This window comes from Schistocerca nitens, chromosome 8, assembly GCF_023898315.1.
Source record: "Schistocerca nitens isolate TAMUIC-IGC-003100 chromosome 8, iqSchNite1.1, whole genome shotgun sequence".
Classification (NCBI taxonomy): Eukaryota; Metazoa; Arthropoda; class Insecta; order Orthoptera; family Acrididae; genus Schistocerca; species Schistocerca nitens.
Window position 1 is genome coordinate 58,237,838 of NC_064621.1, and position 12,057 is coordinate 58,249,894.

General features: G+C 45.1%; 1 protein-coding gene across 1 annotated transcript in view; it reads right to left on the minus strand.

The window, feature by feature from the left end:
- Nucleotides 1–12,057, minus strand: part of LOC126199039 (protein white-like) — a 311,297-nt gene that overhangs the window by 182,944 nt on the left and 116,296 nt on the right. Inside the window, exon 6 of the mRNA XM_049935743.1 lies at nucleotides 3,703–3,941. Coding sequence (XP_049791700.1) covers nucleotides 3,703–3,941 — 239 coding nt within the window. The remainder of the gene's footprint in view (nucleotides 1–3,702; nucleotides 3,942–12,057) is intronic.

The following is a 12,057-nucleotide window of genomic DNA, read 5'->3' on the forward strand; positions in this document are numbered from 1 at the left end:
TGGAATCAAATTTATTGGTATTCATATTTACATCAAATTTTCCAATGACACTGCAATAGCGCCAGATTCAAAGAAAAAACTAAATAATATGCTTAAGGTCCTGAATCAAGAACAACAAGATTAAAACAAAAAACAAATATCAAGAAGACAAAAGTCATGGTTATAGATATGAAAGGAGGTGGAGGTAAGAAAAAAATGGTTCAAATGGCTCTGAGCACTATGGGACTTAACATCTATGGTCATCAGTCCCCTAGAACTTAGAACTACTTAAACCTAACTAACCTAAGGACAGCACACAACACCCAGCCATCACGAGGCAGAGAAAATCCCTGACCCCGCCGGGAATCGAACCCGGGAACCCGGGCGTGGGAAGCGAGAACGCTACCGCATGACCACGAGATGCGGGCGGTGGAGGTAAGACTGGCATCATAATAGGCAGTGAGCAACTCGAGTAACTAACCGAATTTTACTATCTCGGTAGCACTGTGAAGGAAAACTATAGACGTCTAAGGGACATCAAGGGAGGACTAGCACTGAACAACAGTGCCTTCCAAAAATAAGACTGAGTCTGGTTAGCACACTGGACTCGCATTCGGGAGGCGACGGTTCAAATCTCCGTCAGGCGACCCGGATTCGAGTTTTTCGTGATTTCCCTAAACGGCTCCAGGTAAGTGTGGGATGGTACCTTGGTATGATCGGCTACTTTCCTAGGCCAAGCTTTCGCTCGACCATTAACGATGTCTTCGTCACTGAGACGTTAAATAGTAATTTTTCCTCTCTCCTTTGATAAAGTAAGAGGAGTAGTCTTTCACTGCCTATGCTTAGCGACTTGGTAACTCTTCGTTAGGAAAGTTTCTATAAGTTAACACTAACTGCAAAATCTGTTCGAAGTAGGATAAAGTGAAAGACAAAAAACGTTAAAAAGCGTTAGACAATGAAAAAGTGTTCACAATTTTGAGAAAAATAGAAATAAACTATAGGGAAAGGTGGGTAACCCACAATATATCAATATCTAGAAGAACCAAGACGGAACAGTAGCACTGGAAGACCAAGAACAGAGTGTTAAATCTGCACATCGAAGAAGCAAAACGGAAACAAGACAAAGATTGAAGAGTGAGGCTAAAATTGAAAGTGATAGGATATCAATGATTAGATTCGCTGATGCCATTGCAATCCTCAGCGAAAGTGAAGAAGAATTACAGCATCTGTTGACTGGAACGAACAGTCTACTGGTTACAGAATAAATACTGAAAGCAAATCGAAGAAAGACAAAAGTAATGCAAAGTAGCAGGAATGAGACAAGCGATAAACGTGTGATCAGTATCGGTGATCACCAAGGAGATGAAGTTAAGAAATTCTGTTATCCTGGAAGAAAAATAACACACGCTGGGCGCGCGGGATTAGCCGAGAGGTCTAGTGCGCTGCAGTCATGGACTGTGCGGCTGGTCCCGGCGGAGGTTCGAGTCCTCCCTCGGGCATGGGTGTGTGTGTTTGTCCTTAGGATAATTTAGGTTACGTAGTGTGTAAGCTTAGGGACTGATGACCTTAGGAGTTCAGTCCCGTAAGATTTCACACACAACACACGATGGACAAAGAAAGGAAGACATTTTTTTAAAAAGAATCAGGTTAGTACAGGCAAAGAGAGCATTCCTCGTCAAGAGAATTCGCAAGTATCATCCATCGGTCTGAGAATTTACAATAGGCGAGCACAGCGTTGTGTAAAAGGAAACCGGAATTGAAGAGAATCGACGCATTTGAAATGTTGTGCTATAGAAGGTTTTAAAGTTAGATGGACCAATAAGATAAGAAGTGAGTAGGTTGCCCGTACAATAGATGAAGTAAAATGCATTTAAGAACCATCGACAAGGAGAAGAGACAGGATGAACAGAAATGTGTAAGGAGAATGGGTATAAAATGGCTCCGAGCACTATGGGACTTAACATCTGTGGTCTTCAGTCCCCTAGAACTTAGAACTACTTAAACCTAACTAACCTAATGACATCATACACATCCATGCCCGAGGCAGGATTCGAACCTGCTACCGAAGCGGTCGTGCGGTTCCCGACTGTAGCGCCTAGAACCTCTCGGCCACATCGGCCGGCGAGAATGGGTATAATTTCCATGACACTGTGGAGAGTTACAGAGCGTAAAACTGTAAGGGAAGACAGACCTTGGAATACATCCAACAAATAACTGAGGACGTTGGGTGATGATGATGATGACGAGGAGTTTGTGGGGCGCTCAACTGCGCGGTCATCAGCGCCCGTACAAAGTCCCAGTATTTATACAGTCCAATCTAGCCACTTTCACGAATGATGATGAAATGATGAGGACAACGCAAACACCCAGTCCCCGGGTAGAGAAAATACGCAACCCGGCCGGGAATCGAACCCGGGCTGCTCGGTACAGTTCCCCACAATCGTTTAATGAACAAAGTAAGAGCATATGGACTATCGGACCAATTGTGTGATTGGATTGAAGAGTTCCTAGATAACAGAACGCAGCATGTCATTCTCAATGGAGAGAAGTCTTCCGAAGTAAGAGTGATTTCAGGTGTGCCGCAGGGGAGTGTCGTAGGACAGTTGCTATTCACAATATACATAAATGACCTTGTGGATGACATCGGAAGTTCACTGAGGCTTTTTGCGGATGATGCTGTGGTATATCGAGAGGTTGTAACAATGGAAAATTGTTATGAAATGCAGGAGGATCTGCAGCGAATTGACGCATGGTGCAGGGAATGGCAATTGAATCTCAATGTAGACAAGTGTAATGTGCTGCGAATACATAGAAAGAAAGATCCCTCATCATTTAGCTACAATATAGCAGGTTGGCAACTGGAAGCAGTTAATTCCATAAATTATCTGGGAGTATGCATTAGGAGTGGTTTAAAATGGAATGATCATATAAAGTTGATCGTCGATAAAGCAGATGCCGGACTGAGATTCATTGGAAGAATCCTAAGGAAATGCAATACGAAAACAAAAGAAGTAGGTTACAGTACACTTGTTCGCCCACTGCTTGAATACTGCTCAGCAGTGTGGGATCCGTACCAGATAGGGTTGATAGAAGAGATAGAGAAAATCCAACGGAGAGCAGGGCGCTTCGTTACAGGATCATTTAGTAATCGCGAAAGCGTTGCGAAGAGGATAGATAAACTCCAGTGGAAGACTCTGCAGGAGAGACGCTCAGTAGCTCTGTACGGGCTTTTGTTGAAGTTTCGAGAACATACCCTCAGCAAGAGTCAAGCAGTATATTGCTCCCACCTACGTATATCTCGCGAAGAGACCATGAGGATAAAATCAGAGAGATTAGAGCCCACACAGAAGCATACCGGCAATCCTTCTTTCCACGAACAATAAGAGACTGGAATAGAAGGGAGAACCGACAGAGGTACTCAAGGTACCCTCCGCCACACACCGTCAGGTGGTTTGCGGAGTATGGATGTAGATGTAGATGTAGACCCTGTGATCCAGAGGCAGCGACACTAGTCACTAGATCACAAGCTGCGCACAGGACGTTGGGTGAAAGAGCTATTCTGAGATCTCTGAGATGAAGAAGGTACTGCAGGAGAGGTATTCGTGGCGGGCTGCATGAAACGAGTGAGAGGAATTATGACTTTAAAAAAACATCGTTTGCTCTCGCAATGTGACAGCAGTGCCCCGCCTCTGTAGTTTCTGGGGCGTAGCGCGGACGACCCACCTGGAGAAGAAGGCGAGCGCCTCGTCGGGCGTGCCCTGGAAGGCGACGCGGCCCTCGGCGATGAGCAGCAGCCTGTCGAAGAGGGCGTACATCTCGGAGGACGGCTGGTGCACGGTGGCCAGCACCGTCTTGCCCTTGCGCGCCATCGCCTTGAGGGCGGTCGCCACGGCCAGCGCCATGCACGAGTCCAGGCCGGACGTGGGCTCGTCGCAGAACATGAGCGGTGGGTCGGTCAGCACCTGACACAGATCCACCACAGTTAAGGGCTCCGCTGGAGGAGAAGGCTGGTGACGCTTCAGTCCACTCACCACCACCAAAGGGGTTGCAACCGGGGATGCAGGAAGGGTAGCACGTGCATGCTGTGTCCCAGGTACAAACTTACAGATGGAAAGTCGGAATTCATAGTAACTTAGAAGATTTATTCATAAAACAAGGTTAAACATAACTCAGCGTTATCACTCGTGTCCAGATCCGAAGCCAAAGTTCATCTCCAGTAAACACTATCACAGTAACAGCCTCGCGACTGAGAGGAGATCTTCTCCGTACCCCAGGAGGCCCACTACACGACACGACTTAATCACCGGGGAGAGGGGGGGGGGGAGTCGCATCTCTTTTGGCTCCGTCGACTCTCCAGCGATATGACGGCTGCATCTCTTGTGGCGCCCACACTGTGAGCATTTGAAGTATGCCGCGCCGCTGCCACTGGAGCGTTGGTACACGAAGCTCGAGAAGGCGGTGTCCTCGTCTTACGTGTGGCGTCTGCGCTGTGTGAACTCACAGCACAACAGTGGAGATGAACACACTATGCGGTTAAAAATATTGTGTAAATCCCTTTAATTCGAGTACGCACGTTTATAAATGAAAAGCACAACACTGTGTGTCTTCTACAGTATGAATTCATTTTGTTAACCGATTTTCGGTTCGCAAAGCCATTATCAGACATTTACTAGCGACGTGAGGGACGATACTATAGTCGTGAACGACTATGAAAAAAAATATTACACATCCACCACGACGTGTGAATGACATATTTGACCGTGCAGTGGTAATACAATTAAAATTTTTGTGCAAGCTTCTTCATCTCCCAGTACCTACTGCAACCTACATCCTCCTGAATCTGCTTAGTGTATTCATCTCTTGCTCTCCCTCTACGATTTTTACCCTCTACGCTGTCCTCCAATGCTAAATTCGTGATCCTTTGAGAACATGCACTACCAACCCATACCTTCTGCTAGTCAATTGTGCCATAAACTCCTCTTCTCCCCAATTCTCTTCAATACCTCCTCATTAGTTATGTGATCTTCCCATATAATCGCCGGCCGCGGTGGGCGTGCGGTTCTAGGCGCTCCAGTCCGGAGCCGCGCTGCTGCTACGGTCGCAGGTTCGAATCCTGCCTCGGGCATGGGTGTGTGTGATGTCATTAGGTTAGTTAGGTTTAAGTAGTTCTAAGTTCTAGGGGACTGATGACCGCAGCAGTTGAGTCCCATAGTGCTCAGAGCCATTTGAACCATTTGAACCCATATAATCTTCAACATTGTTCTGTAGCTCCACATTTCGAAAGCTTCGAAAGCTTCGAAAGCTTCTATTCCCTATTTAATCGACGTGACTGTGTCAAGCGCTACACTACTAATGGAGTATTCAAACGTTACAGGATTCTTTTTCCTATTCATCTCCATTAATTTACATTTATCTATATTTAGAGTTAGTTGCCATTCTTTACACCAATCACAAATCCTGTCCAAGTCATCTTGTATCCTCCTACAGTCACTCAACGACGACACCTTCCCGTACACCACAGCATCATCAGCAAACAGCGGCACATTGCTATCCACTCTATCCAAAAGATCATTTATGTAGATAGAAAACAACAGCGGACCTACCACACTTCCCTGGGTCACTCCAGATGATACCCCCACCTCCGATGAACACTCACCATCGAGGACAACGTACTGGGTTCTATTACTTAAGAAGTCTTAAAGCCACTCACTTACTTGGGAACCAATCCCATATGCTCGTACCTTAGTTCGGATTCTGCAGTGGGGCACCGCTTTCCCAGAAGTCAAGGAATACGGCATCCGTCTGATACCCTTCATCCACGGTTCGCAACATATCATGTGAAAAAAGGGAGAGTTGCGTTTCGCAGGAGCGATTCTGTCTAAATCCGTGCTGATGCATGGACAGCAACTTCTCTGTCGCAATGAAATTCATTATATTCGAACTGAGAATATGTTCGAAATTCCTGCAACAAACCGATGTTAAGCATGTTGGTCTGTAATTTTGAGGAGCCGTCCTTCTACCCTTCTTATATACAGGCGTCACCTGCTCTTCCTCGCTACCAAACTGAAGTCCTCGAAGATGTCCTTTAAGTTTAAGAAAAATCGAATGTGGATAAGTCGGCGTATTATGGAGGATGAACGATGACACTGAGCCCAAGGCGACGGACTGTTGCAGGTTTCGCAGCGCTCGTGTGTGGTCTTGCGTTGTCGTGCTGAAGAAAAGGGTGCTCCATGTGGGGACGAACTCTTCCAGTCCGGAACTCGATTGCACCGAGCTGTTTCTCAAGCAGCGACATATTCGGAGCCCTCGTGCGGAAAAGGGGTGCAAATACGAGGATATAAAGCATAAAGATGTAGAATGTTGGTAACGTTAGTTTCACTTAAAAAGTTTTAAGAGTTTCGCATAAAACATTCGGAGGCATAAGTTTACAGAAAGTTCTCGTACAATGGAACTGACACTGTGGGAAGCACGGAAAAACTATAAGAATTATGTGAAGTTTACATTGACCATTATACTGTGTTACAGACAAAAATTCTATTATTTTATTTCTGTACCACACTCGATATGTAATCCCTCTTCAAGCCATATTTCATTTCTCCTGTAGCATTCTAAGTTTATTTTAATAGCGTTTAATATGATTTAAACTGTTTAGCAGGCAATGCTTTTTGAGATCAGTGTTAATGTTATTCCTCTTATTTGCTGTTTAACTTGTACCTTTTTAATCACATTAGCACTGCACTGTGAAGGATAGTCTCTACCCGTTACCGCTCACATCTCTTTCTCGATGTGTAACACCTTTTTCAGGGTTGTTGTTGAATACTTAACCTTTTTGACGACGATAGTCGTTTAGTACGAAATTGCAGTGCCTATGTTATTCCGAATTACGATGTAAAGTTCCTTCGGACACGATACAAGTCCGAAGGAACAGGCACTGCGGCGACTACAGCCATCATGAAATACACTCCTGGAAATTGAAATAAGAACACCGTGAATTCATTGTCCCAGGAAGGGGAAACTTTATTGACACATTCCTGGGGTCAGATACATCACATGATCACACTGACAGAACCACAGGCACATAGACACAGGCAACAGACCATGCACAATGTCGGCACTAGTACAGTGTATATCCACCTTTCGCAGCAATGCAGGCTGCTATTCTCCCATGGAGACGATCGTAGAGATGCTGGATGTAGTCCTGTGGAACGGCTTGCCATGCCATTTCCACCTGGCGCCTCAGTTGGACCAGCGTTCGTGCTGGACGTGCAGACCGCGTGAGACGACGCTTCATCCAGTCCCAAACATGCTCAATGGGGGACAGATCCGGAGATCTTGCTGGCCAGGGTAGTTGACTTACACCTTCTAGAGCACGTTGGGTGGCACGGGATACATGCGGACGTGCATTGTCCTGTTGGAACAGCAAGTTCCCTTGCCGGTCTAGGAATGGTAGAACGATGGGTTCGATGACGGTTTGGATGTACCGTGCACTATTCAGTGTCCCCTCGACGATCACCAGTGGTGTACGGCCAGTGTAGGAGATCGCTCCCCACACCATGATGCCGGGTGTTGGCCCTGTGTGCCTCGGTCGTATGCAGTCCTGATTGTGGCGCTCACCTGCACGGCGCCAAACACGCATACGACCATCATTGGCACCAAGGCAGAAGCGACTCTCATCGCTGAAGACGACACGTCTGCATTCGTCCCTCCATTCACGCCTGTCGCGACACCACTCGAGTCGGGCTGCACGATGTTGGGGCGTGAGCGGAAGACGGCCTAACGGTGTGCGGGACCGTAGCCCAGCTTCATGGAGACGGTTGCGAATGGTCCTCGCCGATACCCCAGGAGCAACAGTGTCCCTAATTTGCTGGGAAGTGGCGGTGCGGTCCCCTACGGCACTGTGTAGGATCCTATGGTCTTGGCGTGTATCCGTGCGTCGCTGCGGTCCGGTCCCAGGTCGACGGGCACGTGCACCTTCCGCCGACCACTGGCGACAACATCGATGTACTGTGGAGACCTCACGCCCCACGTGTTGAGCAATTCGGCGGTACGTCCACCCGGCCTCCCGCATGCCCACTATACGCCCTCGCTCAAAGTCCGTCAACTGCACATACGGTTCACGTCCACGCTGTCGCGGCATGCTACCAGTGTTAAAGACTGCGATGGAGCTCCGTATGCCACGGCAAACTGGCTGACACTGACGGCGGCGGTGCACAAATGCTGCGCAGCTAGCGCCATTCGACGGCCAACACCGCGGTTCCTGGTGTGTCCGCTGTGCCGTGCGTGTGATCATTGCTTGTACAGCCCTCTCGCAGTGTCCGGAGCAAGTATGGTGGGTCTGACACACCGGTGTCAATGTGTTCTTTTTTCCATTTCCAGGAGTGTACATTCCACATCCAACCACCAGTGTACATTAAACGTATTCGCAATTGCGAATATGGACAACCATCAGCTGTAGAACAGAATGACGACACACGGTTGACGAAATGTGTAAGTTCGGGTCTGGCCGTGAGTCGTACACGGATAGCCAAATGGTAAGGCAAGTGCTGGTGATAAGCGGGAAAACTGGGTTCGAGTCCTGGTCTGGCACACGTTTTCATTGCCGTCCTTCGATTCTACAGCTTATGCTTGTCGATATCAGCAATTGCGAATACATTCAATGTATGCTTATGTAAGATCTGTTGGTGGCCTTGTAAGTTGGAATCCGGGTAAACAAACAAATGAATACTGTAGAACACACACAATAACGTCCCTTTCATTCATATTACTGGATTTGTTCTAACAAGGAGCGCCGGGAGAATCAGTTTTCGTTACACTCTCTTTAGTTCTGGTGGATTAAGCGTTGTGTCATACGCTACGTAGCTTGTATAGTAACTAAAATTATCTTTAGGTGCAGAATATTGTGTATTTTTTATCTATATATATTCGTAGCTTTAACATGTATCTGTGCATTGGTCGCTAAACCACCCTCAAATTTTAAATGGTCTTCGTGTTAGAACATCTCATCTCACTGTCATGAATAAAAACTGATCATATGAACTGTTTCCAGGTGTTCAATTTCATATCTATTGGAAACATATTTAGCGCTCTTGGCCATTTCAACACTCCTATTTATTTCTTTTGCTGCTCAACGGGCGGTAGTAGTTATCGCTCGACATGGACAATAAATTCCAGTGATAATGCTGTTTATGATTTGGGAAACAGACTGATAAGTTTGGGGATATAAGACCAGTTCGCGTTACAGAGAGATTATTTTCAGAGAGGGAAATTGAGGCAGAAATAAAGTTTTTTAGGCCTTGAGAGGTCAAATCACCATAGATTTCCATGGAATAAAAATGGCAATATGTTAGCGAAAAATCTGTTGTTCGAGCTATTTTTATTGGAAGAACTCTTAAGAATACAGCTTCCGTTCACAGCAAGTTGCAGGTAGTCCTTCGGCTATAGAAACTATAAACTAGGAGCGTCATGTGCAATGGCGGACACCAGACCAAATACAGGATGTTACAAAATACCAACAAACTTCGAGGGGGTGTAGAGGGTGTCGTGAGGAACAGATGGAGGACAGGGGCCCGTGTTTGGAAACGCCATCCAACGAAGCTATAGAGCGCCGATCCTGTAGGCGCCGCTCCTGTCCCGAAGCCAACCTTTCGGCAGTTAAGAGGACCACACCCTGGCTATCTAATCCATGTTAATTTAGGCAAGTATTTGACCCACTTCTGAAATAACTATTTGATGCAGGACCTTAATATTTTTACTGTATGTTGCATGATGCTAATAGAGCCAACCTTACTAAAATCTACTTTATCCATTTTATAATATTTAAGAAATACTTTTTTAAACTTATTAACAAAAAATATTAAGTTTTTTCTGCATAAAATATTTTTGTGGACTTCCTAATGGGGGAATGTAGCACCAGAGGTGGCTTTTTGTGTTATGTAGAATCCCTGAAAATTTCATTCATTTATCTATGATAGTTTTTGATGTCATGGGGCATGTGTACTGAAAATTTTAGTTTGCAGGAAATTGACTTTAAAGAAAAAAACTTTTGAAATTTGTTACTTACAGTTAATTGAAACTGTCCTGCTGCATATGATGGCCCTTCTTAGGCCTCTAGCAGGTCTTCCAGCTTCTCTTTCACCTTCCTGGATGTTTTTCTTGCTTTCTTGGCCATATTAGTTGCAGACCTGTCTGCATCGTCTATCCTCATTTTATCGCAATGTTGCAGCCCAGTGATAATATTTTCATCAGGATTAATTCCCAGCTTTTTCAGTACCCAACACTTCCCAATATAACCACAACTGAATGTAATAACAGTATCATGAACTCCTAGTTTCATTGTATGCATGCTTACAAATACTGTTTTTGAAGGCGGTTCCAAATTATGCCCATGCAGACATTTCCTTAGAAGGTCAGGATGAGCCAAATCTCTGACAACAGGTTTAATTACTGTAATAACAGCAGCAGTAAGAGAATGCTGGTGAGAATAAGATTCTCCAGTTGCCTAGCCCTATTGTACTTGCACCACCAATTTTCTCCTGATGAACACAAACAATGACATGGCTTATCATCAGTAGAGGACTTATGGAAGAATATGGCCCAAACACCTCTCTTCATTGCCTGCAGATTTTCTTTATTTCTCCTAATTGCCTGCCCGCAGTATACCTGCAAGTTTTCTGTAACAACTACTTGCAGTCACACTTGAACAAAACTAACCATGTGTTTGAAAGCGTGTTGTTTACAAACAGCAGAAACAAAAGAATTACTAGCGCTGCATTCCAAGGATATGCAACACACTCGGGAGTTAAAAAAAAAATCTCTAACTTGGAATGTAGGGGATACAAAGATCTAAAATATATGCAGAAAAGTGGGTGGCAGAAAAGTGGGCGTGGTACATATACACGCGTGGTAGGAAAATGCTCTTTAAATACTCGAAAAAAAATTTTTTTTCAGCAAAATCCTTTTCAGAGTACTTAAATAAAAACTTAATCTATCGAAATATGATGAAAACCAAAAATCGATTTTTTTCGACCCGAACCACGGTGTGCTCCCCTCAAGCCGATTTTGTACCCTAAAGGACGATAGTCGGGACGTCTCGCAGAGTTGTCTGTTTCGACTGAATGACACAACCGGCAGTGAAGAACTGCTATGTAGACATGTCTTGCCTCCTAAGAATTCGATGCTCTGTTTTCTCGGTGGATGACGGTATCGGGCACGGGTTTTCATCCACAGTTTTTTTTTCGAAAATCACTGCAAATTTTAGAGGGTTTCAGGGGGAAAATTAACAGCAGATGGAAACCCATGTCCGAAATACTCATCCACTGAGACAACAGAGCGTCGCATTCATAGGAGGCAAGACCTGTCTTCGTAGCTGCTAGCTTCATCTTCTTCATTGCCGATCGTGGCTATCAGTCGCAATCACTGAACAACAAACAACATTGCGAGACGTTCTGCTTACTGTCCGTCGGCGTGTGGAGTCACGTTTGCTGCCGAAAGGATGGCCTAGTGGCAGGCGGCGGAGGCGGCTACAGCTTCAGCGATTTGCAGCGTCGTTGGAAGACTATTACGGTATATTGATAATTTTTAATTTTTGAACCATCTGACTACAACTGAATGAAACACGATTTTCGTTCCATACGCGTTTCATCTTTATTTTCTGCAAAGCATCTTCAATAGCCTGGAATGTGTACATATCTTTACTAGGTAGTTTAAATTCTGGCTAAGGTCGCAGGTTCGAATCCTGCCTCGGGCATGGATGTGTGTGATGTCTTTAGGTTAGTTAGGTTTAATCAGTTCTAAGTTCTAGGCGACTGATGACCTCAGAAGTTGCATAGTGATCAGAGCCATTTTTTTTAATTCTGGGGCAATGTACATATAGGTTATAAACATCGGATCATTTGCAAACATTTTCATTAGTCATCTAGAAAATTAGATATTTGAGAACATAAACACTAATGAAAGTTTTAAAATCATATATTGCTACAGATATGTGGATGATATTAGTTGTCTGGTAGACGAACCAATTGAAAAAATAGATGACCTCCTCTCAGAAATCAACAAAGCACATCAGAACGTAAAATTCAC